Source organism: Ahaetulla prasina, chromosome 8, assembly GCF_028640845.1.
Source record: "Ahaetulla prasina isolate Xishuangbanna chromosome 8, ASM2864084v1, whole genome shotgun sequence".
Lineage (NCBI taxonomy): Eukaryota > Metazoa > Chordata > Lepidosauria > Squamata > Colubridae > Ahaetulla > Ahaetulla prasina.
In genome coordinates this window covers 25687426-25710696 of record NC_080546.1, presented here as the reverse complement: position 1 = coordinate 25710696, position 23271 = coordinate 25687426, and the positions used below count along the sequence as shown (strand labels likewise).

The window sequence follows — 23271 nt, the reverse complement described above, 5'->3', positions numbered from 1 at the left end:
CCAATGGCTATGCTGGCTGGGAATTATGGGAATGGTAGATCAACCCATCTGGAAGGAAAAGGCTCTCCCAGAAGGCTGTAATTCAGAAACTCACTGTATAATGAATTGGGATAATCTCAAATTTACCCAGCTGCTCCTTTAAAGTTGCCAACAAAAACTTTAGGTTCATTTTTCCATAGCTGAACTGTTTTTTTTTTCTTGAACTGTAATTTGAATCAGAAGTAGTGGCTGGAGAAAAAAATTGTGATCCTTTTAAATCTGTCCTAGGATTTCTGTAGTTTCTCTGTGAATGCAGTCTGATTGTAATAAATACTTCATTTAGTTGATTCATTAAATTACCCTGAATTTACATTATATTACCCAAATTACCCTGTAAGCAAACTGTATAGATGTTCATAGAAAAAACATATTTTCCTTGTTGAAAAAAAATCAGAATTCGAGCAGAAATCTTAGAATTTTCCGGCAGTGTGTAGTTTTAGGTTCCATTTCCAACTGATTCCAATTTAATCCAACCTCATGTCTGTCTTATTTTAAGAATTATAGAATAGAATAGAATAGAATAGAATAGAATAGAATAGAATAGAATAGAATAGAATAGAATAGAATAGAATAGAATAGAATTTTTTTATTGGCCAAGTGTGATTGGACAAGGAATTTGTCTTGGTGCATACGCTCTCAGTGTACATAAAAGAAAAGATACATTCATCAAGAATCATAAGGTACAATCTTATTGTAATATTATTACAATATATTAAGGTTACAATTACAATAAGGTTGCCTTATATTTCACATGGTGGTTTTGGGGAGGAGAATATCCAAATCATACATTTTAAAGCTAAAGATTTTTCTCAAATGTGTCCAAATTTTCATTTTCCCCAGATTTATTTTCGGACAGTAGAATTGATAGAGGAACCTATTCCTGATTCGCCCGGTTTGAGTTTTTATTTCAGAATAAATGGACTGCCCATTTTTATGAAAGGCTCCAACTGGATTCCAGCTGATTCTTTTCCTGACAGAGTGAACTCTAAAATGTGAGTTTGAACAAATGTTTTTTAGATATTCGCTATAGGAAATTTGTCTATAGAGGCATCTACTTGATTGAAGGTTGGAGAATTTTGAAACAGTTTTGAAACAGTTGTGTGGAAATATATTTTTTAAAAAAATTATTTTATACACAAACAAACATAATACATCAGTCATTCGTGTGTCATTGACTTCTTCTTATAACTCCTCCTATCTTCATCCTTTCTTAATATTTCCCATTCCTCTGTTACAACATTCTCCCCACAATTCATTTATTATAACATTCTCTTATTTACTATTAATACATTTATCTATATCTCTTCTCTAACTAATGGTAAAGTTGTCTCCATATCTTAAAATAATCCATATCCTCTCTTTCTTTAATTATCAAAGTTAATCTATTCATTTCTGCACAGTCTAAAATTTTCTTAATTACTTCCCCTTCTGAAAGGATTTTCTCTGCTTTCCATCTTTGTGCAAATACTATCCTTGCTGCAGTTATTACATCTATAATTAAATATATATTTTCTTTACTAATTTTTTCTGGTAGGATACCCAATAGGAACAGCTCTGGTTTTAAATCAGTATGTTGTTGAATCATTTCTTCTAACCATATTTTAATTCTACTCCAATAGTTTCTGGCTTCTGGACATGTCCACCACATATGATAATAGGATACTGGTATCTGATGACATTTCCAACATTTAGCTGATTTATCCTTAAACATTTTTGCCAATTTTTCTGGTGGCATATGCCAAAACATTTTGTATTGATTCTTTTTATTTATTTATTAATCATGCAGTGGACATTGTTAGTTTATAGTTCCTTTGTGTGGAAATGTTAATATTGCTTTCTAATGGAAGATAAGTAATTCTGCCATTCTAGAAATAAGATATATTACATAGTTCTTTCAGGAATTTAGCAGTGGGTGATTCTCTCTCTCCCCCCCCCCCCCATTTTCATGCTACTTTGAAAGAAGAATGAAAATAACAGCTTGCAAAGATTAATTTCATTTCTGGATGGCAACATCCAGAAAATATGTCTGTAGAAATCCTGAGTCATTCAGGATCTGGTCATGGTTGTCCCATGCTTTTTCAAAAGGCAACTTTGAAGACGTTTCACTTCTCATCCAAGAAGCTTCTTCAGTTTTTCAGTTCAGAACTGAAGAAGCTTCTTGGATGAGAAGCGAAACATCTTAAAAGAAAAACAAAGTCCAGTTGCCTTTTGAAAATGTTAGATTAGTATCACCTTTGGGACAACCATAAAATACGATAGCCAAGTATCTTTCCTTCAGTTCTGTGCTGCTCAGGGAATAATTCAGTGCCCAAATATAAAGAGCAAGGTCATCAGTGAATTATGTGCATGCTTTCAAATGAAATATTTGCTACTTCCTTATGTTTTCCTACAGGTAGACTTGCTGCTTAGTAAGATTGAACTCTCGCTTCTTCTTTATAGGTTACGTCTCTTATTGCAGTCAACAGTTGATGCCAATATGAATATACTTCGAGTTTGGGGAGGAGGCCTATATGAGCAAGATGAATTCTATGAGATCTGTGATGAACTAGGAATCATGGTAAATTCCCCAAACCATCATTCGTTAGCAGCAACTGACTTCAAATGTAGTAGCCCAAATATTATTTTCTAAATTAAGGGTAGCCTTTAGCTGCACAATAGTTGCCCATTCCTGTGGCAAAACCACAGGTAATAGCTTAAGCCAGGGGATGGAAGGTGAATTCTACTAGAACAGATCTAAAATTTAGCACTGTGTGTCTATTGCGCCAATGTGGGAATGCTTAGCCAGATTAATCAGTCTACACTTCTCCTGTACAGCAGTTTGTGAATATGCTGAAGAAACAGAAACCCCTGGTGGTTTTAGTTTACTAAATCTATGCTCATGTGGGAATGATTGCACACTTCAACTGTTCATATGTCTCCTTATTCTGGAAAATGCAAAAGGAATAAAACCAAAAGTACCTGAGTAGAAAAATGCAGAAGTAGGAGAATGAGAAACAGGAGGAACTGTTCATGTTTCCTGTTTAGTTTTGGTCTTCTTAGTATCTAAAATATGTGTGGTTTCTAATCTGTATTATTACTAAGTACTCACTGTGATGGTTCTTTTTGACTTTTGAGATATATTAATAGCAATAGCAATAGCACTTAGACTTATATACTGCTTCACAGTGCTTTACGGCCCTCTCTAAGTGGTTTATAGAGTCAGCATTTTGACCCCAACAATCTGGGTCCTCATTTTACCGACTTGGAAGGATAGAAGGCTGAGTCAACCTTGAGCCTGGTGAGGCTCGAACTGCCAAATTAAGTTAAGACCAATAGAAGAGAATATATATAACTCAGGGTTCCCCTATGAAATCTTTGGTGCTCTCTGAGCTTGGTTGTTTGCTTGCAAATGTTTTGCAAGGTAAGTATCATCTTCAACAAGTCTGGTAGCAAAACATCTGCAATTAAAAAACCAAGCACAGAGAGCTTCAAGGATTCCATATATATGTTAAAGTCCAAATGCTGTAAAATATAATTTAAGCATCAAAAGATAATTGAAAGCTTTAGACTATTTTGAAATTTCTTACTTTAGAAACCAAATAATACTTTTTCTTTAAAAAAGCCTACACAGAGTTCTGGTTTGACACCAAACTCAGAAAGTTTCAAAACCCTTTTTAAAAAAAAAAATGAAGGGTATATCTATATCTATATACATGCACATATAAACAGATTACAGAAGTATGATTAGGAGAAAGACAACTTGCTTGAAACTGCAAATAAATCATATCTGTGAACTCTTGAGTTATAGCTTATAAGTTCATTTCTTTAGATTCTCATTAATGATATAGACAGGTGAAATTTCAGCTCCCACCTTGGGCTCTTTGGATCACATCCAGATACCATTATTCTTTTTTCTCTCCCCTTCCTCTAACTCTTCCCTCTAGCAAGAGTGAACCTGGTGCAAAAAGTGTACAGTTTAGCTTAAAGAATTTAGAGCCTGTTTTGAGTGTCATGTCTCATTCTCTTTCCGTGCAAAGTCCATACTTGATTACTTGATGCTTCTGTTATTTCAAAATAGTATCTTGTGGGGATAACTATTTTTGCTGTTTCTATAATAAAAGTAATCCTGCTGATAATTTTCACTTTGGTTTATGAGGAACAATCATTCCAAAAAGGGAATACTGGGACAAGTATTCACAAGCTTTTGTCTGTTTTCTGAATGTGTGGCTTCCATTGAAAGTAAGCCAAGATATTGTAACTTTGTTTATTCCAGACGTGTTGAGTTTCAGTTCCCACAAACATGGAGAAATCTGGAAGTTGTAGTTTCCAGATATCTAGACGACGCCATATTGGGAATTGCTGCCTTAGGCATTTTTATTTGTCGGTATTCTACCCAATTGCTTGTTGAGGAAACAAACCATGTTTCCTTTTTGTATTCAGGCTAAAGACGATGATGGCTGTAGGATGTTTGACAACAATTAAACCATCATTTTTTTCATCATTACTTGATATTACTGTATGTAGCTTTTTCCACTTTATAATGCTAACAAATCCCCTAATTACCCCAATTTTGTTGGGCTACAACAAACCTTTATTATACTTTTATTATATCTTATGTACTGCAAACCTGCAGTGCAAGCTCTATATTCAGAGGCATAGTTTCAAGAAAATGTGACAAGAACCTAACTTTAAGTACCATTTGGAGGAAGACAATATTTTTATGACTGTGTATTCTTTTAAAAAAAGTAACCCTTAAGGTTAAGATTAACCCAGTCTTTCTTGATTCAGTGCCCTCCAGATCTGTGACATAACAGTCTTCATAACCTCTAGTTAGTATGCCCTTGATGAATGTTATGCTCCAATATTTTTTGTAAATAACATTTTGGAATCACTGATACGATATAATATATGTTCTGTTTTTATAGAAAGACACTGGTTGTTTATTGAACATCAAATTTTTCCCCTTAATTTTCTAGATTTGGCAAGATTTTATGTTTGCGTGTGCCCTTTATCCGACCAACCAAGACTACTTAGACTCCGTAAGAGCAGAAATTGCTCAACAGGTATGGTATTCTTTACATAGGGATGAAGGTTATGATAAACTATCACAAAGAAATAAACATTCATGTCAGTTGAACATTTATCGACAAGTTTATCTTGCTCCAAGTAGGCCAATTCTATTGTTAATCCACTGTTCTCTTCTTTCCCACAATGTGTGGAAGATGTTAATGGTGGATATGCAAACTTTCTATCTAAGATGGTAAATTGTCCGCATGGCAAGTTATAATATGAAGTTGAGTAATTGAAAGAGTAGAGTAACATTCTTTAAAACTCATTCAGAGAGCAGTTATGTCAGAGGTAGATAACTCTTGTTCTGTGGTGGGATTCAGCCTGAAGTCTCTCCATCCTGTGTGTCACATCCTTAAAATCTCCATAAAGCTTCCATCCTTCCCAACCTAATTTCCACATGGAGCAAAAAGTGTTTTATGGCCTGTTAACCGTTTTTTCCTCATGATGAATGATCCATATGATGAATATTCTCCACATGCACAGCATGTGAGCTTCCGCTGATGCCAAGGGAAACCTCTTAGCTATTTTATATGGATTTTGGCCAAGGAGGAGGAAAAAGAGATAAGATGAGGTGGGAGAGAGACAGAAAGAGAGACACGGGAGGGGGGAGGACTGAATGGATTGGATTATGGAGGAAAAAAATGGGTGCTTTCTTGCCTCAGAGGAACTACATTGTAATGTGGATTACCTTTCATATAGAAAAGTGTTCACTGATTAGCTTGTACTATATGCTTGATCATTTAATAATCTGATTGTAAATACTGAAAGTGGGCCAGTATAATTTTGAGCTGGTAGAACTAGTAGTTTCATTACTACCATCTCTGGCCCATAGTAAATTCCATCACTGAATAGTTGCATGGATCAATGGTGAAATCCGAACCGGTTTGCTACCGTTTTGCTGGCTGCGCATGCGCGCTGGGTGCCAAATGCGCGCTACATGCGTGTGGGCAATGTGCACCAAAAGCAGGCTTGGGAAGATAAGTAGAAGTGAGGGGGGGAATCAGCTGTGGCATGTGATTTAGCTTCGCTAGAAAGCAGGATTTCCTGCTTTCTAGCAGAGCTAAACCCCGCTGCACAGCTGATTGTTGGTAATACCGGTTCAGGGGAACTGGTAGCTTTTTTAAACTACCGGTAGCTTTTTAAACTGCCGGTTCAACTGGAATGGTAGCTAACTACCGGTTTGCCCGAAACGGTAGCTGTTTTTTTTTTACTACTAGTTCACCTGAACCGGTGGTTTTTATCACTATCGACTCTCCTGAACCGGAGCGAACCAGTAGCATTTTTCACCCTGGCTGGGATTCATAGAGTTTGGATGCATTAAGAAGAGGAGATCGTTTCTGGATGCATCATTGCTATCAAGAGTGACACTGTGTAAATTCCAATAAGGGGCAAACTCAAAGCTTATAAATGGATCCTATACAAACTATTCACTGTATTGGACTGTAAACTACATTCCTGTTTGAGTTCTGTTCTGATGTTTTCAGAAATAGGTACTTGTAGGTACCGTAGTAAAATTTCTTTGAAATCCCTGGATGATTTTCAGGCAAAGTTTATCACAAGCAAGTTTCAGTTGTTTTTTGCCTCTCTGGCTTAAATAAACAGAGTCTTTTTTGTGCTCAGCTGAGGAAGATTCTCCTCTGAGTGCTTGAGTTTGAGAAACACTGCTCTAAACTATTCTGATCTCTCTTAAAAAGAAACACAAGGAAAGCTGTGTTTTATTGTTGGCTGCAGGTTATATAATTGATATTCATGGTCCCAATGCCGCTATACATATTTAGCTCAGATAATTTGCCTTGGTGGAAGAAGATATGACTCGATTAATCCTTTAATAGGGAGTGACTTTGGAAATTTCCAATCTGTTGATAAAAGCTTCACAACATTAAATGCCCTGTTTGTTTGTTTGTTTGTTTGTTTATCAGAGATAAACCTAGCTAGCAGATTCAATAGAAATAACTGGGCACCATTGGGCAATTCTAATCTAATTCTTTCCTTAGTAATTATTATAATTAAAAAAAACTTAAACAGGAGCTGGTGTACAGGGACTAGATTCTTGTTCTTTGGACTTTTTAGAACAAAATTCCAGCATATGAAGAATAGGTTTCTTTAAATTTCCAGATACATTAAAGACACTTGATAATGTTACAGTCCATTCAGAAAGTGTTCAGACCCCTTTCACTTTTGTCCATTTTGTTATGTTGCAGCCTGATTCTGCTGTTGTTGAAATTCATCTTTTTCCTCATTAATCTACATTCAGTACCCCCTAATGACAAAGTGAAAACAGAATTTTAGAAATGTCTGTAAAATTATTAAAAAGAAAAAAAACCCCTAAAATATCACGTTGGGATAAGAAGAATCTATAGAATCAGGCTGCAGTGTAACAAAATTGACAAAAAGTGAATGGGGTCTGAATACTTTCTGAATGCACTGTATGTGGGTTTTGCTTTTCTTTTCATTTGTGTCCTTTGACTTTTAAGGTAGCCTTGGTCATGCTTGCTTTGATTACTGTGTTGGAAGAAATGTCCATCTGGGTTCAGTTCCAAGTGGGGAGAAAGACACTGGAAACATGGAGGCTGATTGGAAAGTTGGTTTTATTGATGGGCAGGACCACATGGGTTTTAGGTCCCGGGCAGCTGAACACATGGAGGATAGAGAGAGAGAGAGAGGTATTTATACCCTCTTTTGGGCCTTGCCCTTGAGCTTCCTGTTCCTGTGCAAGAAATGTATTCTATTGGTTGTAGTCAGACTCCCATGTGGAGTCATGTTTGTCTGAGTCACGTTTGGTGGAACCTTGGACTGATATAATGTCCCTAGGTGAATTCACAATGCAGTGAGTCCTGAGGGGGTCATGTCTTAATCCTATCACTCTTGAGCTTGAACTTTTGTCTTGTAGATAGGCTGGCCCAGTCTTTTATTTTAAATAATTTTTATTTCCATTTTCCAACATCATATTTATGTACAAACTATTATCCATCATTAATCATTAATTTTTATTTATTACTAATTCAGGCCTGCCCGATTGCCACTTCCTTTCTTCACAACCTCTCTCTCTACCCTCTACTACTTTCCCATCCTTCATCTCCTTCACTTTACTACTTCCTCTCCTCCTTCTCCACTCCTCCATTCTTCCACCCTATCTAACCTTCTTATTCCCCTCCTCCTTCTCTACTCTTTCCTACCTACTTTCTTCCCTCCTTCTACTCCTCTCTCCTTTTCTTTCTGAAATGGCAGTCGAGCATCCCAAATATCATTTTAAATTTTAATTTCATATCTTCAAAAATTACTGTACATTAATAATCAATCCATGTATCATTTTCCCCCCTTTCCCCCCCCTCCTCCCCCTTCCCCCCACCCAGACTTCCCAGAGCAAATACCGGGTATTATGACCAACAATCACAAGCTAAAGTATACAAAATATACATAACCTCCCACCTTTAAAAATTTAAAACTTTAGATCTCCTCACAATAAAAATAAAGAGATAGGAAAGAATAATAAAAGAAAAAGAAAAGAAGCAATACCAACTTCACATATTACTTCTTCTTACAGTCCATTTTTAAAATTAATCCATCTTCTCAAATTCAATTTTTTTCCCACTTGTATATTCCTTCAAATTTCATAAGTCCATTTCTCAAATTACAGTCCATCTTCTCGAACTCAAATTTTCATCACTTATATATTTCTTCAATTGCCATAACATTTAATGTCCGTTCTTCTTACAGTCCATTTTAAAAATTAGTCCATCTTCTAAAATTCAATTTTTTTTCACCCACTTGTATATTCCTTCAAATTTCATAAGTCCATTTCTTAAATTACAATCCAGCTTCTCAAATTCAAATTTTTATCACTTATATATTTCTTCAATTGTCATAACATTTAATATCCAATCTTCCAATACTACTCCCAATCAAATATCATTTCGAATAAAATCTCTCAAATATAATATTTCCAGCTTAACTTCATAACTTTTACTATCTATAAACGTGTCAATTAAAACAAATAATCATTTAAACTACATCCACAGGCTGGCCCAGTCTTAATGTGCACCAAATATCTGCTGGGGAGAGGGAGCTGCAAGGAGCTGCTTTGTCTTTAAAAACACATTTCTCCTTTCTCATCCAGGGAAATATAATATTCCTCCTTTTTAACATTTCCTAGAATATTTCAATTTTCTAGGAGAGGGGTAAGTACTAACTTTCTACAACTGGAAGTGCATCTGAAAGAAGCCAGTCTTTGAAGTATTACTTTTGTTTTGTTTGACTTTAGGCTTTTTCATACAAATACTTTTAATATAAATAATTTGCAATTTTATACAAATACTTTTTACTTGAAAGAACATTCTTTCCAGGTAAAGCGACTGAAATGTCACCCTTCCATCATTTTATGGAGTGGGAACAATGAAAATGAAGCTGCACTTTCCACCAATTGGTTCTCCATTCCAAGTGCACAGATGAACCTTTATTTCAAAGATTATGTGACACTTTATGTGGATAATATCCGAGAAATTGTTTTTGCTGTAAGTACCGCTTTCCCCCCCCCCCTTATAGATCTAAAACGGGCTGACATTTTAGTTGGTTTTATGTTCTGACAAATTGTGACTTTCCTTCAGAGTTTGGAAATGAGTAGATTGTTTTGAATAATTTTGCAAGCAAACCCTTAACATTAAAGACGCACTAGATAAAATCTGGAAACATCTGTTTCCTTTGAGTTCTGATGTTCTCAAAATGCGCTGACAGTGCTTTATGTTCTGCCTTCCCCTTACATTTGTGCTGGCTTTGTAAGATATGTATTAAAATGATTTCTTCTGTTGATTACCTGTTGTAGCAGGTTAGAAGAGTTTTGCTCAGGAGGGAAAAAGACCAATGTCCTAATTTGAATATCAGTGTTTGCTTTGTTAAATATGTTTAAAAAGAGATTGTACAGTTTTTCTCAAAATTAAGACAAACAACAATTATCTTTTACCCTGCATACCTACTCTTTCTCAGGGACTCCTGAGTTCACAGAGATAAATATTTCCTTTTTTCATTTTGCGACTAAAGGTAGTCTGTTCGAATTGGGACATGGTTAACTTACTAATTATGAGACTATATTAATAGTAATAGTATTTCTTCAGGCATTTTGTAAAAAACAAACAGACAGAAGATTAAATCATTCTGTCTGTCTTAAAAATGGTGATGATTATCTGGCCTAGTTTAGCCTCCTGGATCCTCTTGGAATACCTCTGTGTTTTTAGGAATCTTGCCTGACTTCTCTAATAGACCTAATGATATAGAAAGAGGAGGCTGTTTTTATCATGCCCTTGTTACGCATCTGCTTGATGACCTTATTGCATTGCTCACAAGAATACGTGACCATGAATCCTTAGTTTTGAACACAGCTTTCCCCCCCTTCTATATCAGTCTGGTCCAGGCCGGGCTACCTACCTATCAATCCAGCTGCCATGTTGTTTGGATGATGAGATGTCTTATCTCTCACATCTCTTTTCTTCCTTTCTTCCTTGTATTTTCTTCTTCCCTCTCCTCCTCTTTTCTGAAATCTTAAGCAGACAACAAATCCTGGAACGTTATCATCTCTGCCAATGGCCACTTCACATTGGAATGTCAAAGATCTGGTTACAAGATGTGCAGTCCAGTGGGCAATGATTGTTATGAATTTTTCTGAATTCTGACTAAAAAAAACAAACCAGAAAGCTGTTTATGATACATTATAGGATGCAAACATTGTACTTTGGGCTCATTCCGCCCCCACCCCCAGCACTTGTGCTTCTGAAAGCATTCTGTTGTTGAATAGCAGCAGTCTGGCAAGAATAGTCTGAAAGGGGTATTATTATTATTTTTTTATTCTAGGTACAAAGGCATTTTGGGACTGGGAAAAAAGGTCTTCCCTGTATTATCCACATTGAAGGCTGTGCCTGGTGAAAGAAATAATTAGTAACCATAGGAAAAGAAGTATAAACATTAGAACGGGCTTCCCCTCTTGAAAGATTGTTCAAGAGATGATGCAATTTAATATCATTCTCTGACGGTTGTACCAGCTGCCTATGCAGGCAATTGTCATGGCTGCATCCACGTACAGCCCACTGAGAATAAAACATACGGCCGCAGCTGCTCAGACAGAAAGCTGTTCCTAGAGCCCTGTGCTTATAGGGGATGAAAGGGCTTCTCCAAGAAATGGATTCTTTTGTCCAATTTTCTGTTTCATTCCCTTCAAAGATAGGATGACCTTTGGATATGCCATATACCAGGGGTGTCAAACTCAAGGCCCACAGGCTGGATCCAGCCCTTGGGGTGCTTAGATCTGGCCTGCAGGGCTGTCCTCGAAACAGCAAAGGATGGAGAAGGGCGGGATATAAATTCAAAAAAAAAAAAAAAAGGCCCGTGGTGCTTCTGCCAGCAAAAATGGAGCTCAGGAGGGCCTTGAGCTTGGGAGCCCGTTTTCGCTGACAGAGTGCTTGGGCCGCCACAGGTACCCCTGACACGAGTGACACTGAGTTGGCCATGCCCACCGCAGCCACGTCCACACACACCCCACACACATCCGAGGTCAAACACAACCCTGATGGGGCCCTCAATGAAATCAAGTTTGACACCCCTGCCATATACTATCCATATTGAAGATGGAGGCATTAGCTCCCTTTGGATTATCTTGGTCATGAAAGAAAATTACCTTCTACTCTCCCTGTGATTATCCTCAAAATTGCCTCATCTTTCAATGAAAGAGCTGAGTTTGATAGCTAAAATGGTGAACATTAATGTACATGGGGAATTACGCACAATAGTTAGGAGGTAAACTGACACGGGTGAAAGATTCCTTTGTCCTTCAGGAAGCAAATATGATGAGTTGTTTCTTTGGAAATTGTCAAAGACTTAAATAGAACTGGGAGGAGAAAATTATGTAGGCAATGCCTAAGAAATGTAAAAGGAATTGCATCTTCATTTCCTGGATACAACTTGTTGGCCCTTTCTCAGTTTTTCCAGAGGCATTTCCATGGAACTACTGGTTTCATCCCTTGAAGCTCATTTTTTTCCCCTGAGAACGAATAATTAACAACTATTCTCTTCCAAAGGAAGTTCTCCTCTGGCCAAAGGAGAAGTATAAAAATCAATATCCAGCCAGCATCTCTTTTCTTATCTTGCTTTTGTAGTTCCTCTCTCTCTCATGTTTCCCCCCACGGCATACACACATAGGGTTTCTTTCCTGTCAGCATAAGAAACCTTGGAAAAACCACATAACCTTGTTGTGTTGCCTTGAGTTCATCAGGGGGAGAGGAAAATTGATAAGGGAGCATGACATGGTGTTCATTAACACTACTTGAAGGTACTTTGGCCATGTAAATGGCTGAACTGGGTGGGAAGTTAATCAGCTCTACTGTAAAAGAATTTGAAGAGATGCAGAGGACATCCTGGATTATTACAAACCAAGTGCATGGATGAGTCCTAAGATTTTCTATCTACTTTTCTTGCAGTTTGAGAGTTTAATCACTAGATATGTAAAAAACAACAACCCACAATCATTTAGCTATCTGATAGTTTAATTTAAATCAGGGATGTCAAACTTGATTTCACTGAGGGACGCATCAAGGTTGTTTTTGATCTTTGGGGGCCGGGGTGGGCATGGGCAGGGTGGGGTGTGGCCAGGGTGGGCGTGACCAGCTCAACATCACTCATATCAGGGGCACCTGTGGTGGCCAAGTGCTAAGTCCCTCAAACCCTCCCTCACTTTCATTATTTACGGGACTGCCTACTGCCGGGTTATTTACGGGACCGCCTACTGCCACCGATCGCCTCCCACCGACCCGTATGCTCTCACAGAGAGGGACTCCTTAGAGTGCCGTCCGCCAGGCAGTGCCGACTGGCGACACCCAGAGGAAGGGCTTTCTCTGTGGGGGCTCCCACCCTCTGGAACGAGCTTCCCCCAGGGCTTCGTCAACTTCCTGACCTCCGAACCTTCCGCCGCGAGCTTAAGACACATCTATTTATTTGCGCAGGGCTAGCCTAGGGTTTTAGTTTTTAAATTTAGTTTTTAATGGGGTTTTATATTATTTTATTTTAGTGATATTTTTAATTTGGCCTAATTAATAAGTTTTTTAATTGTTGTTTTTACCTGTATTATTTGCATGTTTTTATCTGGCTGTGAACCGCCCTGAGTCCTTCGGGAGATAGGGCGGTATAAAAATTCGAATACATAAATAAATAAATAAATAAAATAAATTATCTCCCTCCCTCCCTCTCCTCCCTCCCTCCCTTCCTTTTCTTCTTTTTCCTTCCCCCTTCATTCTCCTTTTTCTTCCTTTCCCTCTTTCCTTATTTTTCCTTCCTTGCTCTCTTCCCATCTTCCCTTCTTTTTCTTTCTCTTTCCGTTTCTCCTTTCCTGTTCCTTCTTGCATGCTCAGATGCAATAATGGAAACATTTCTCTTTTTGTTTTGTTTTTAGTTTGTTTTGCTAGCCTTCAGGCCCCATTTTTGGCTCCTGCAGCCCTCTGCCAGCGAAAACAGGGCTGTGTTGTGACCCAGACCCAAGTAGGTAGCAACAAACTCAGTCCGTGATAAAATAAACTTTATTCGAACAGCTGGGAATTACTTCATTCCCAGCGTCGTGTAACTCAAAATAAAACAAAGGCCTCACAAACACACAATCTTCGGGTATCACAAACCTGAGTCCAATTAGGCAAACTGCCAAAGGCCCTTCCTGATAAATGTCCAGAAGTCAGAGCAGCTACAACGTTGTTTTCCGGCAAGCTGAAACACCAGTGCTGGTCTTGTTTTAAACCTTATGGGAGGGGCCAATCATCTCTTGGCCTTACTCCCGAGTTGTCATCTCTGCTTGAGCTGCTCTTGCCTTTTGGCAGCTCTTCTCATGCGAGCATTAGAAACAGGCTCCTCCTGTTCCTCTGCCTCACTACTATCAGTCTCTGGAGGCTCTGGAGTCCGCACCTCACTTCCCGATGGCCCTGGCCTCACCTCTGCCTCATAGCTGTCCGATTCCGTTGTCAGCACTGCAGGCTGCTGACGGACCACAACAGGCTGGCAGAGGGCCGCAGGAGGCTGTGGCAACTGAAAATGGAGCCCAAGAGCTCAGTTTTTGCTGTCAGAGGCACCATGGACTTTGCTATTTCCAGGGTGGCCCTGTGGGCCAAATCCAAGCACCCCATGGGGCAGATCTAGCCTGTGGGCCTTGAGTTTGACAACCCTGATTTATATTATTCTACTAAGCAGGCAGTTGGATCAGAGAACCAAAGTCCCCCTTCCCCTCCAACACTATGGTTCTGTGAATCTGATTCAATCCCTTCGAATGCTGTAATATGAAACTGTTTCTTGCACCTGAAAATCTAATTCCAGGAATCTGTTATTTATTGAAACATTCAGTTAAGCAGAAATAATAGAAATTAGTATTCTGGGGAAAAGAGAACATGATTCAGCATGAAAATCTACTGTTGGCTTTTACTTTCCAAATTACAATTTGCCAAGATAGTTTTTATAGCAGCTCTTTTATTTCTTGATGTTAATTATTCTATTATGTCGAATCTTGTTCAATATAGGAAGATCAGAGCCGTCCTTTTATTGCCTCAAGCCCTACCAACGGATTGGAGTCAATCAAGGAAGGCTGGTTGGCTCGTAACCCTTATGACACCCATTATGGAGATACCCATTATTACAATTACCTGAATAACTGCTGGGACTGGACCCTGTATCCCAGGGCTCGGTTTGCCTCTGAATATGGCTTTCAGTCATGGCCTTCCTTTAGCACCTTGATACAGGTAAATAAAAGCCAGTTGTCTTTTCTCACTCTCCAGCCCATTTTGTGAATGTAACACAACACTTAGGGAATCAGCTGAAGGGTCCATCTGGTCTCAGTCTTAGGTCAAAACACCAAAGAATGAGATTAAATATTGTGGAACCCAGCACCCTGTGCTTCAAATAAAACCATATAAAATTGGATGCTACATTTTCAATTCCGAATTCTCAACAGCCTTTGCTAGATTAAAGTGGCTGGCTGGCTGGAGAATTCTGGGAGTTAAAGTACACAAATCTGAAAGCTGCTCAAATGGAGAAACACTGACTTTGACCTTTGGAAACCTAATAGATTCAGAGATCGGATAATATATAGAGAGATTCAATAGACTTCTTCTTCTTGTACCATATTCGTCATTGGACATTAGCGATCGTGTTGGCGATCCTATTTTTATCAACAACCGCACAAAAAAGTGCTGCTGAGTTTTGTCCAAACCAGTTCCTTAGATTTTGAAAGCAATGATGTTTTCCTTCTGCCTGGACCTTGTTGGCCTTCTTAGGTTCTATATTCCAATTAATAGCTTTTGGTTTATCATGCTTCTAGCGGACCGGGAGATTATTAGCATCCCTGGCCCATTTAAGGGGCGCCCTTACTTGGGGCCATTGTTAGGTTTTGCTGACATTAACATGATTTCCCTGGGAAATATATAGTCTTCCCTTTGCTTTCTACACCACTGTGCACACGCTGTTCAAGTGGCTGCCACCATACCATGTGCTGTTCTTCTGAAGCCATTCTGACCAATGTGGTCTCCGCCTTCATTCGATACTGATGAGCCAGCTGTCACTCAACAGGTCCATGGGAGGTATTTGATTCCCTCCAACCCACCCTTACAACATAAAAGCCATACTGGGTAGGGGCCCCCAATCCGCCACCCAGAGATGCACTCTCTGGGGGTTCCAGGCTCCCCGTAAGAGATTCAATAGACTCAGAACTAAAATTTTCCTTGGATTCTCAGCTGGAGATGGAGATGGTAGCGATGATAAATTGAGTATCTGCTGAGATGTCTTAGTTACTTTTCTTCCCCTGCTGATGCCGTTTGCATATTTAAACATCTGCATATTAAATGCACAGATGCACGCATTGAAATGGTGTTCAGTTATGCTCCACCAACACCTAAATGACCAAATTCACTTTAAGAAAAAATAAATAAATTCTTATCTCTTGTGTCTCCTCCATTTCTTCAGTAGAAGGATGTGTGGGCACACGCTTGGCTTTACAGAGAAGCCAAAGCTGCAGACTTAAAATAGTATTTATTCCCCTGTTTGTCAGGCATGCCTATGTTAATTTGTAAGCTCAAAAGCAAAAAAGAAACATAAATTCTCCAGTGCTTCTCTAACTGGATGCTTGGAGGCAGTTCTAATCCAACAAAGGATGGCTGACAAGTCTGCACATGGTTTCCTTTTTTCCAGTTTAAACCAATAGCCTGTTGAATGAATATAGGATACGTTATGCTGCCTTAAAGTGATTTCTCTGGTTGTGGCATGATTCTTAGCTCATCTGAAAACCAACAAAGGTGCCTTGGAGAATTCAGAACGTAATGCTACTTTGAAAAATTTTCTCTCATAGAAACGAAAAAGTAGAACAACTTGGATCAGAAGAAAGAAATTACGATTCCTGGGTCTAAACCCAACATTAGGAACAATAGGTTTATTTCAGCTATACAAAAATAAATGAGCTATCACAATTTGAAGCAATTATAGTAACATTATTTTTTTAAGAAAGAGTCATCCTAAGGGCTATTCCCTCCAAGCTCCCAAATGTTTAAGAGCTTTGCATTAATTTTAGAGTCCTTGTTTTAGGTGAGGATGTTATATTATTTGAATGAATAAATAGGATACTGATTTTGAAGTACAGTATATGATTTTTAAAGTGCTGCATGCATTTCTGAATGCTACTCATTGTTCTTATAATCATATGAATGTATTCTTTTTAAGTTCAGGTTTCTGTGGAGGAAGATTGGTCTTATACGAGTAATTTCTCCCTGCACCGACAACATCATGCTGGAGGTAACGATGAGATGCTTCAGCAGGCAGAGCTTCACTTTAAATTGCCTCAGGTAGTAAATCCAGTTGAGAACTTCAAACAGATAATCTATCTCACTCAGGTAAGTATTTGTCAGATTGTTAACAGTGACCTTAAAAAAGAAGGAGTTAATGTTGAGATTTTTCATGGAAAATGTGCAGCAAATAATCTGCTTACATTTTGCAGAAGCTAATTCTTGGATCTAAGAACAAACTGAACTTCCCTCTGTGTGTGTATGTATGTATGTATGTAAATACACTGTATTTATATGAAATCCCTCCCCACTCTTTGGGGGGGGATATGTCTTCCCACATCATGGATTTTGGATTCTGCACAGTATCTTAGCTGTTAGCAACTAAGTAGTGAGCTACGCAGTTATGTTAGCAGTTAAGCAATAGCAACATCACTTAGAGCAGGGGTCAAACTCAAGGCCTGCGGGCCAGATCTGGCCCACGGGGTGCTTACATCTAGCCTGTGTGGCCACCCTGGAAACAGCAAAGGTGCCTCTGCCAGTGAAAACAGAGCTCAGGAGGCTGTGCCTGGTGGCCCTTTTCACTGGCAGAGGGCTGCAGGAGGCTGTCTTGGATGAAAATGGAGCCCAGGTGGTGGGGGGGCATGCTAGCAAATCAAACTATTAGCAAAAGTGGATCCCCCCAGCCCCGGCCAGGCCACCACAGAGCCCCCCTGACAAGAGTGATTCAGTAAAATTGGATTCAGTTTCAGTCCAAAAATCAACTTTTGCTCAGCACAGCTCCTGAGGGATTGCTTGTCAAAGCTTGGAAACATCATTAGAGAAAACCCTCTCAATATGAGCTTAAAAAAAGGGAGTAGGAAAAACTGAGGGAAATTTTAAGAAGATTTTTTTTGTTGACCATAATGTCTACTCAGGTTTTATATTGAGATAGGTGATCTCCTCACTGGTCTGATTTCAAACCATGATTTAAAGGTCAAAGAACATTGGGAGTCTGGAAAATGATATGGCTGCCCCATATCTTTGGAACCTCATTTCCAAGAAACTTTCTGAATCGTTACATCTTGGCTGGCTGTTGTGGCCTGTTGGCCACTGGCCCTGCCAAGAGCCAAATCAGAGGAGGAGGAGGAGGTGTTGGAGTCAAGGTCAGCATCAGAGCTACCTGAGAGTGCGAGGGGGAAGAGGGAATGGAGGTGGCAGAGAGAGAGAGAGAGAGAGCAGAAGCGGAGCCTGGGCCATCCGTCAGTCCTCAGATGGAGAGTCAACAGCCCCCAGGTCTGGAGGTGGTTGATGAAGAAGAAGAGGAACAGCTGGGTCCAGTGCCTGATGCGCGGCTGCGCAGAAGGCAGAAAAGAGGAGAGCAGTGGAAAGCCGTGGGCCAATCCTGGGGAAGGAAGGGCCACTGCTGCTAACGAGGCCCACCCTAGCTCTGGGGATAAAAGGCAGGGGGTGGAGATGAATAGGTGTGGCAGACAACTATTCATCTTCCGGCCAGCCGGACTTGTTAGCCTGTGAGAGAAACTTTTTGCCAGGACTGCCAGCATTCCCAATAAAGGGATCTTTTGAGTTCACATCAGAGAGTTTGTCGTGTTTGGGGAACTGGGTCAAAACACTGGCCTTGTCTCTTAGATTAATCTTGGTGGCTCCCTCTGCCTCTATGGAAGCCCCAGTTTCCATAGAGACATCGGTGTCCTTCTCCAGTCGAGCAGATGAGGGAGATACCACTTTCACCTCCTACACTCCCTTTTGAAAGGTGAAAAAGGAAGAGCAATAACTTATATAATTTAGAATTTACCTTTTCTGAATGACAGATAAATTCACATGTGATAAACAAAACTAAGCTTTTTTTTTTAATGGAGAAGATAAAAAGTACATGAAACCTTACTCTAAAATTTACAAATGTATCTACCTGCAGGGTTTCAGGCAGGCCACTAGATGGGGCTGGCTTGAGTTTTCTGGCCTGTGAGCTCAGGCAGAATCTTAATGAAAAAAATGCTGTTAATTATGTTTCACTTTGTGAGAGTTTAGGAATGGAGAGATTGAGGTTACACTGAATTCCTTACATTTGCAGAAATAATTATAAGATATAATAAGGCTTAAATAGCATTACACGAAAATGTAAAAATCAAGCTACCAGTGCAGCTTCCTGGCTAATTATTTCGAGATGTCTACAGTCCTTAGAAATAAACACATACACACATCACTTCTTGTAAATTCTATACTTTAATCCAGTGTTTTTCAACCTTGGCAACTGTATGATGTGCAGACATTAGTTCTCAAAATTCCCCAGCCAGCATAATTCCCCAATCAGTATAAGTCCATGCATCTAAAATTTGCCAAGGTTGAAAAACACTGCTTTAATCAAAGGCTCAGGAGAATGAGGCTACTTTCCCCTTCTCATAGCCCTGTTATTGAGCTTTATATTTTCAACAAATTGAGACTTTTAAGAGGGGGCTGGGAGAAATCTGTTCTGTATATATGTTTCAAAATGTACAATATCCCTTTTGTAAAAATATAGGGTCTCTGTCTAAAACCAATAAATGTCTATCCCAGGGGTCCCCAAACTTGGCAGCTTTAAGATTTGTGAACTTCAAGCACAGCTGGCTGGAGAATTCCGGGAGTTGAAGTCCACAAGTCTTAAAGCTGCCAAGTTTGAAGACCTCTGGTCTATCCTGTGTCTGGCATGAGGGCCTCAGAGCCCACCTGAGAATTACAATGCCTCTGAAATCAAGGATCAGTCCAAGACAGTGGATCTGTTCTTTCTGAGGGATGGTAGCCTTATCCAGAACAGAATGATCTTAAAGCCCATTTCCTATGATCAATAGCATCTCCATCTTGTCGGAACTTAAATTCTATAAGACATCATCCAAATTCATTCATCTATATACTAAACTGTCAGAGTATGAATATTCATGGACTGGAATAGATCAGCCAATGGGGACTGAATGGAGACATGGTAATAAGGTCAGCCAGTGAATAGGCATGGTAATAGGCTCAGCCAATGAGGCTTATTTGGAAACAGAAACTTAAAACTGGAGTCTGGGCACGGCTTAGGCAGCTGAGGCTCTGCAGAAGGTTAACTGCCCTGGATAGAGGAGGCTCTCTTGGTATTAAGCTCTGCTCAGCTCTGAAATGAAACAAGCATGGGCTTGTCTGCTCTGCTGAAATTGAAACTAAAAACTGTTCTGTACTTCTGCCTGTGTGTTTTGCTTGTAACTGCTACTACATTGAAAAAGAATCTATATTGGTATTGTACATTTATCTTCATGTGTTATATGTATATTAAGAAGTTAATGAATCCTGCTGAATCCGTTTACCTGTGTGTGCTTTCTGGATTTAATTTCTGCAACAAACTCTGATATAAACAGCATGGGAAATAAGGTAGAGCCCAATGAAACACTCCAGTCCACCTTCTTAGGTTCTTATTTATAATATCCTAGCCCTCCATAAGACATCATGGTGAATTATATCAAAATCCCACCAAGAAGTCTAAGAAGTCTCATTGAGCCAGGTTGTTCTTCCTAGTTCCAGGACTAGGCCATCTAGTTTACAGTGCCTGAATCTTTCATTGATTCAGTTCAGGAAATGGATTGTGATTCCCAAAAGTTCCTGTAGTCATACATTTGTTATTCTTTAACACCACTATACTTGGTGTTATTTCTGTTATGTACTACAGGCAGCCCTTGACTTACAACAGTTAATTTATTGACTATTTTAAATTACAAGAGCAGCGAAAAATGTGAAGAAAAATGACCATTTTTCACACGACTGTGGCAGCACTGCTGTGGTCATGTGATCAAAATTCAGGTGCTTGGCAACCAGCTCTTACTTATTACAGTTACAGTAGTCTCTGGGTCATGTGATCACATGATCTTTTGTGACCTTCTGACAAAGTCAAAGGGGAAACCAGATTCACTTAATATCCGTGCTATTAACTTAACAACTGCAGTGATTCACAACAACTCTGGCAAGAAAGGTCTTAAAATGAGGCAAAAAATTCACTTCACAGCTGTTTTACTTAGCAACAGAAATTTTGGTTTCAGTTGTGGTTGTAAGTCAAGGACAACCTGTACATTGCTGCCCCCAAAAAGCTGTACTTATAAGGTATCCATGCCCAATCCTCCAGCCCTCCCATGACATTTTGGAATGGCAACTCCTAAAATTCCCAGCAAGCAACTTATCTGTAGATTTCAGATTCTGGCAACCTTTTCTAAGGCAATATATGTAGGGACAGTCTTTGAGCTCCTCCTGAATGAAGAGAAGGGAGCAGGCTTTTGAAGCTGAATAGCAATAGCACTTAGATTTATATACCACTTTACAGTGCTTTACAGCCCTCTCTAAGCTGTTTACAGCAGTGGTGGGTTGCCTCCGGTTCGGACCAGTTCTTGCAAACTGGTATTAAAACTGGGGGGAGGCTCCGCCCACCAACCCTGACGTCATCATCATGTGCAGAAGCTTGTGTGCATATGCAGAAGGAAGCACGAGTACACGAGCGAAGCAAGCCCACGCATGTGATCCTTCTGCGAACCAGTAGTAAAGGTAGGTAGAACCCACCCCTGGTTTATAGAATCAGCACATTGCCCTCAACAATTTAGGTCATTTTACCCACCTTAGAAGGATGGAAGGCTGAGTCAACCTTGAGCCTGGTGAGATTTGAACTGCCAAATTGCAGTCAGTCGGCAGTCAGCAGACGTAACCTGCAGTACTACACTCTAACCACTGTGCCACCATGGTTCATAGTTCTATTTGGGTTCTTCTGAGAAGAGTGTGGTGATTTTTTTTTCTATTTTGAACCTTTTCTTAGAATATGGTGGCAAATGGAAGATGCTTCATTACTTTGCCAAGCATTTCTTTGCTCCTTTGCTGCCTGTGGCGTATGAGAAGGAAAATGTTTTCTACATATATGGAGTCTCGGATTTTCATTCTGACTACAACCTGGCCCTCAAAGTAAGTCCCCTTTTGCTTCACATTGAAATGTGAGCTGGAGAAGATTCTGGAATAGGGGAAAAGGAAAACTGCCAGTCGATTGTAAAAGACAATGGTTTATTGTTTATTTTGTTTTTACTGGGTTGCTTAAAAAATTTTTATGACTAAAATGAATTCTGAAGCAAGAAATGTTTTCTTTGGTGCTTTGATGACTATAATATCTTCTTAAAAGAGAAGTGGGAAAGAATTAAACATCTAACACAGTAATTTTCTTTTGTGGTTTTGGCTTCATTCTATAGTTTGCAGTGTGAGCCGTGAAAAAATGTCCAGAGCAATTTTATAGAAGATTCTTTACCTTTCATGACTTGGCTTCTTTTTTCTCCCTTTCCCCTTCCCTTTCCCTTTCCCTTTTTCTTTGGGACAAGGATGTACTCTGAGAAAGAAAAATGGCAGCAACAAAATTTTGCTTTGAGGCAAAATCACCAGCAAAATTCTCGGCCTTAAAAAAGAGGCGGGAAAAAAAACGTTTTTAAAGAGGCAAGGAAGGGAGAAAACACAAGAAAACCCTTTCTATTTTGATTCGTTTTTTGTGGTTTTGCCTGATGTCATAGTGGATGGCAACTCATAGCTGACCTTGAATACATTCAGAAAAATGTTATGCAGAAATGGGCCTGGTAATTATGTGCATGAAAGGCTAAAGGCTATCTCAAGGCTGGAGGCTAGATTGGGAAATAAAAAATATAGTTGCCAAGAAAAGAACTTGGAATAGATTTTACCAGGAATCAAATTTGAGAGAGACTAGAATTTTTATTTTTGGGGGGGCCTGATAGTTCAGCTTGCCTTAGTTTGCTCAAAAGCCAGAAATGAAATAATGTTATATTATGTTATATTTAATTAAACATTATATTTAATATTTTAAACTAAAGCTGTGAACATTGCAACAGAAGGTGTAAGAGTAGAATACCCAAAATATTCTGTGCCCAACCCATTCTGGGCAAAAGTTACAGCTGTTTTGGAGTGCTCTGTAGCGACACTGAAAAAGGTGTATTTTGGCTATTTTGTTTCATAATTTCAGTCCAGATGTCATATAAATGCAGTTGGTCTGGTTTTATTTTGTGGATGGTGGTGGTAGTGGTGGAGATTGGAACATAAGAGGGAAGGAGGGAGGGAGGGAAGGAGAGAGAGAGAGAGAGACAAAGGGAATGTACTGGGAGGATAAAACATTGGATAACCAAAGAGGATGCTAAGCTGGACAGAGGAGGCAACATACAATATAGCTTCTGAAATTACTCTGGGATCTCTCTGGATTTTATTTTGGCACAAACCTGAAACTACCAAAATATTCTGGCCTTTGTTTCTTTCTACCATAAGTCACAACTGGTCCAACTTCCAGAACACAGTGGATTGTTTCAGGTGTGAAACAGAATATATTTTCTATTTTTTGTGCTGTACAGCTGTCATGCAAGACAAGATGCAG

The 23271-nt window shown here is 39.2% G+C and overlaps 1 protein-coding gene across 1 annotated transcript in view; it reads left to right on the top strand.

Annotated features, from left to right (window-relative positions):
* Window positions 1–23271, top strand: part of MANBA (mannosidase beta) — a 59830-nt gene that overhangs the window by 32392 nt on the left and 4167 nt on the right. The window contains exons 8-15 of the mRNA XM_058193120.1: window positions 880–1031; window positions 2479–2596; window positions 4995–5081; window positions 9432–9599; window positions 14622–14840; window positions 16815–17085; window positions 18784–18791; window positions 21609–21815. Coding sequence (XP_058049103.1) covers window positions 880–1031; window positions 2479–2596; window positions 4995–5081; window positions 9432–9599; window positions 14622–14840; window positions 16815–17085; window positions 18784–18791; window positions 21609–21815 — 1230 coding nt within the window. The remainder of the gene's footprint in view (window positions 1–879; window positions 1032–2478; window positions 2597–4994; window positions 5082–9431; window positions 9600–14621; window positions 14841–16814; window positions 17086–18783; window positions 18792–21608; window positions 21816–23271) is intronic.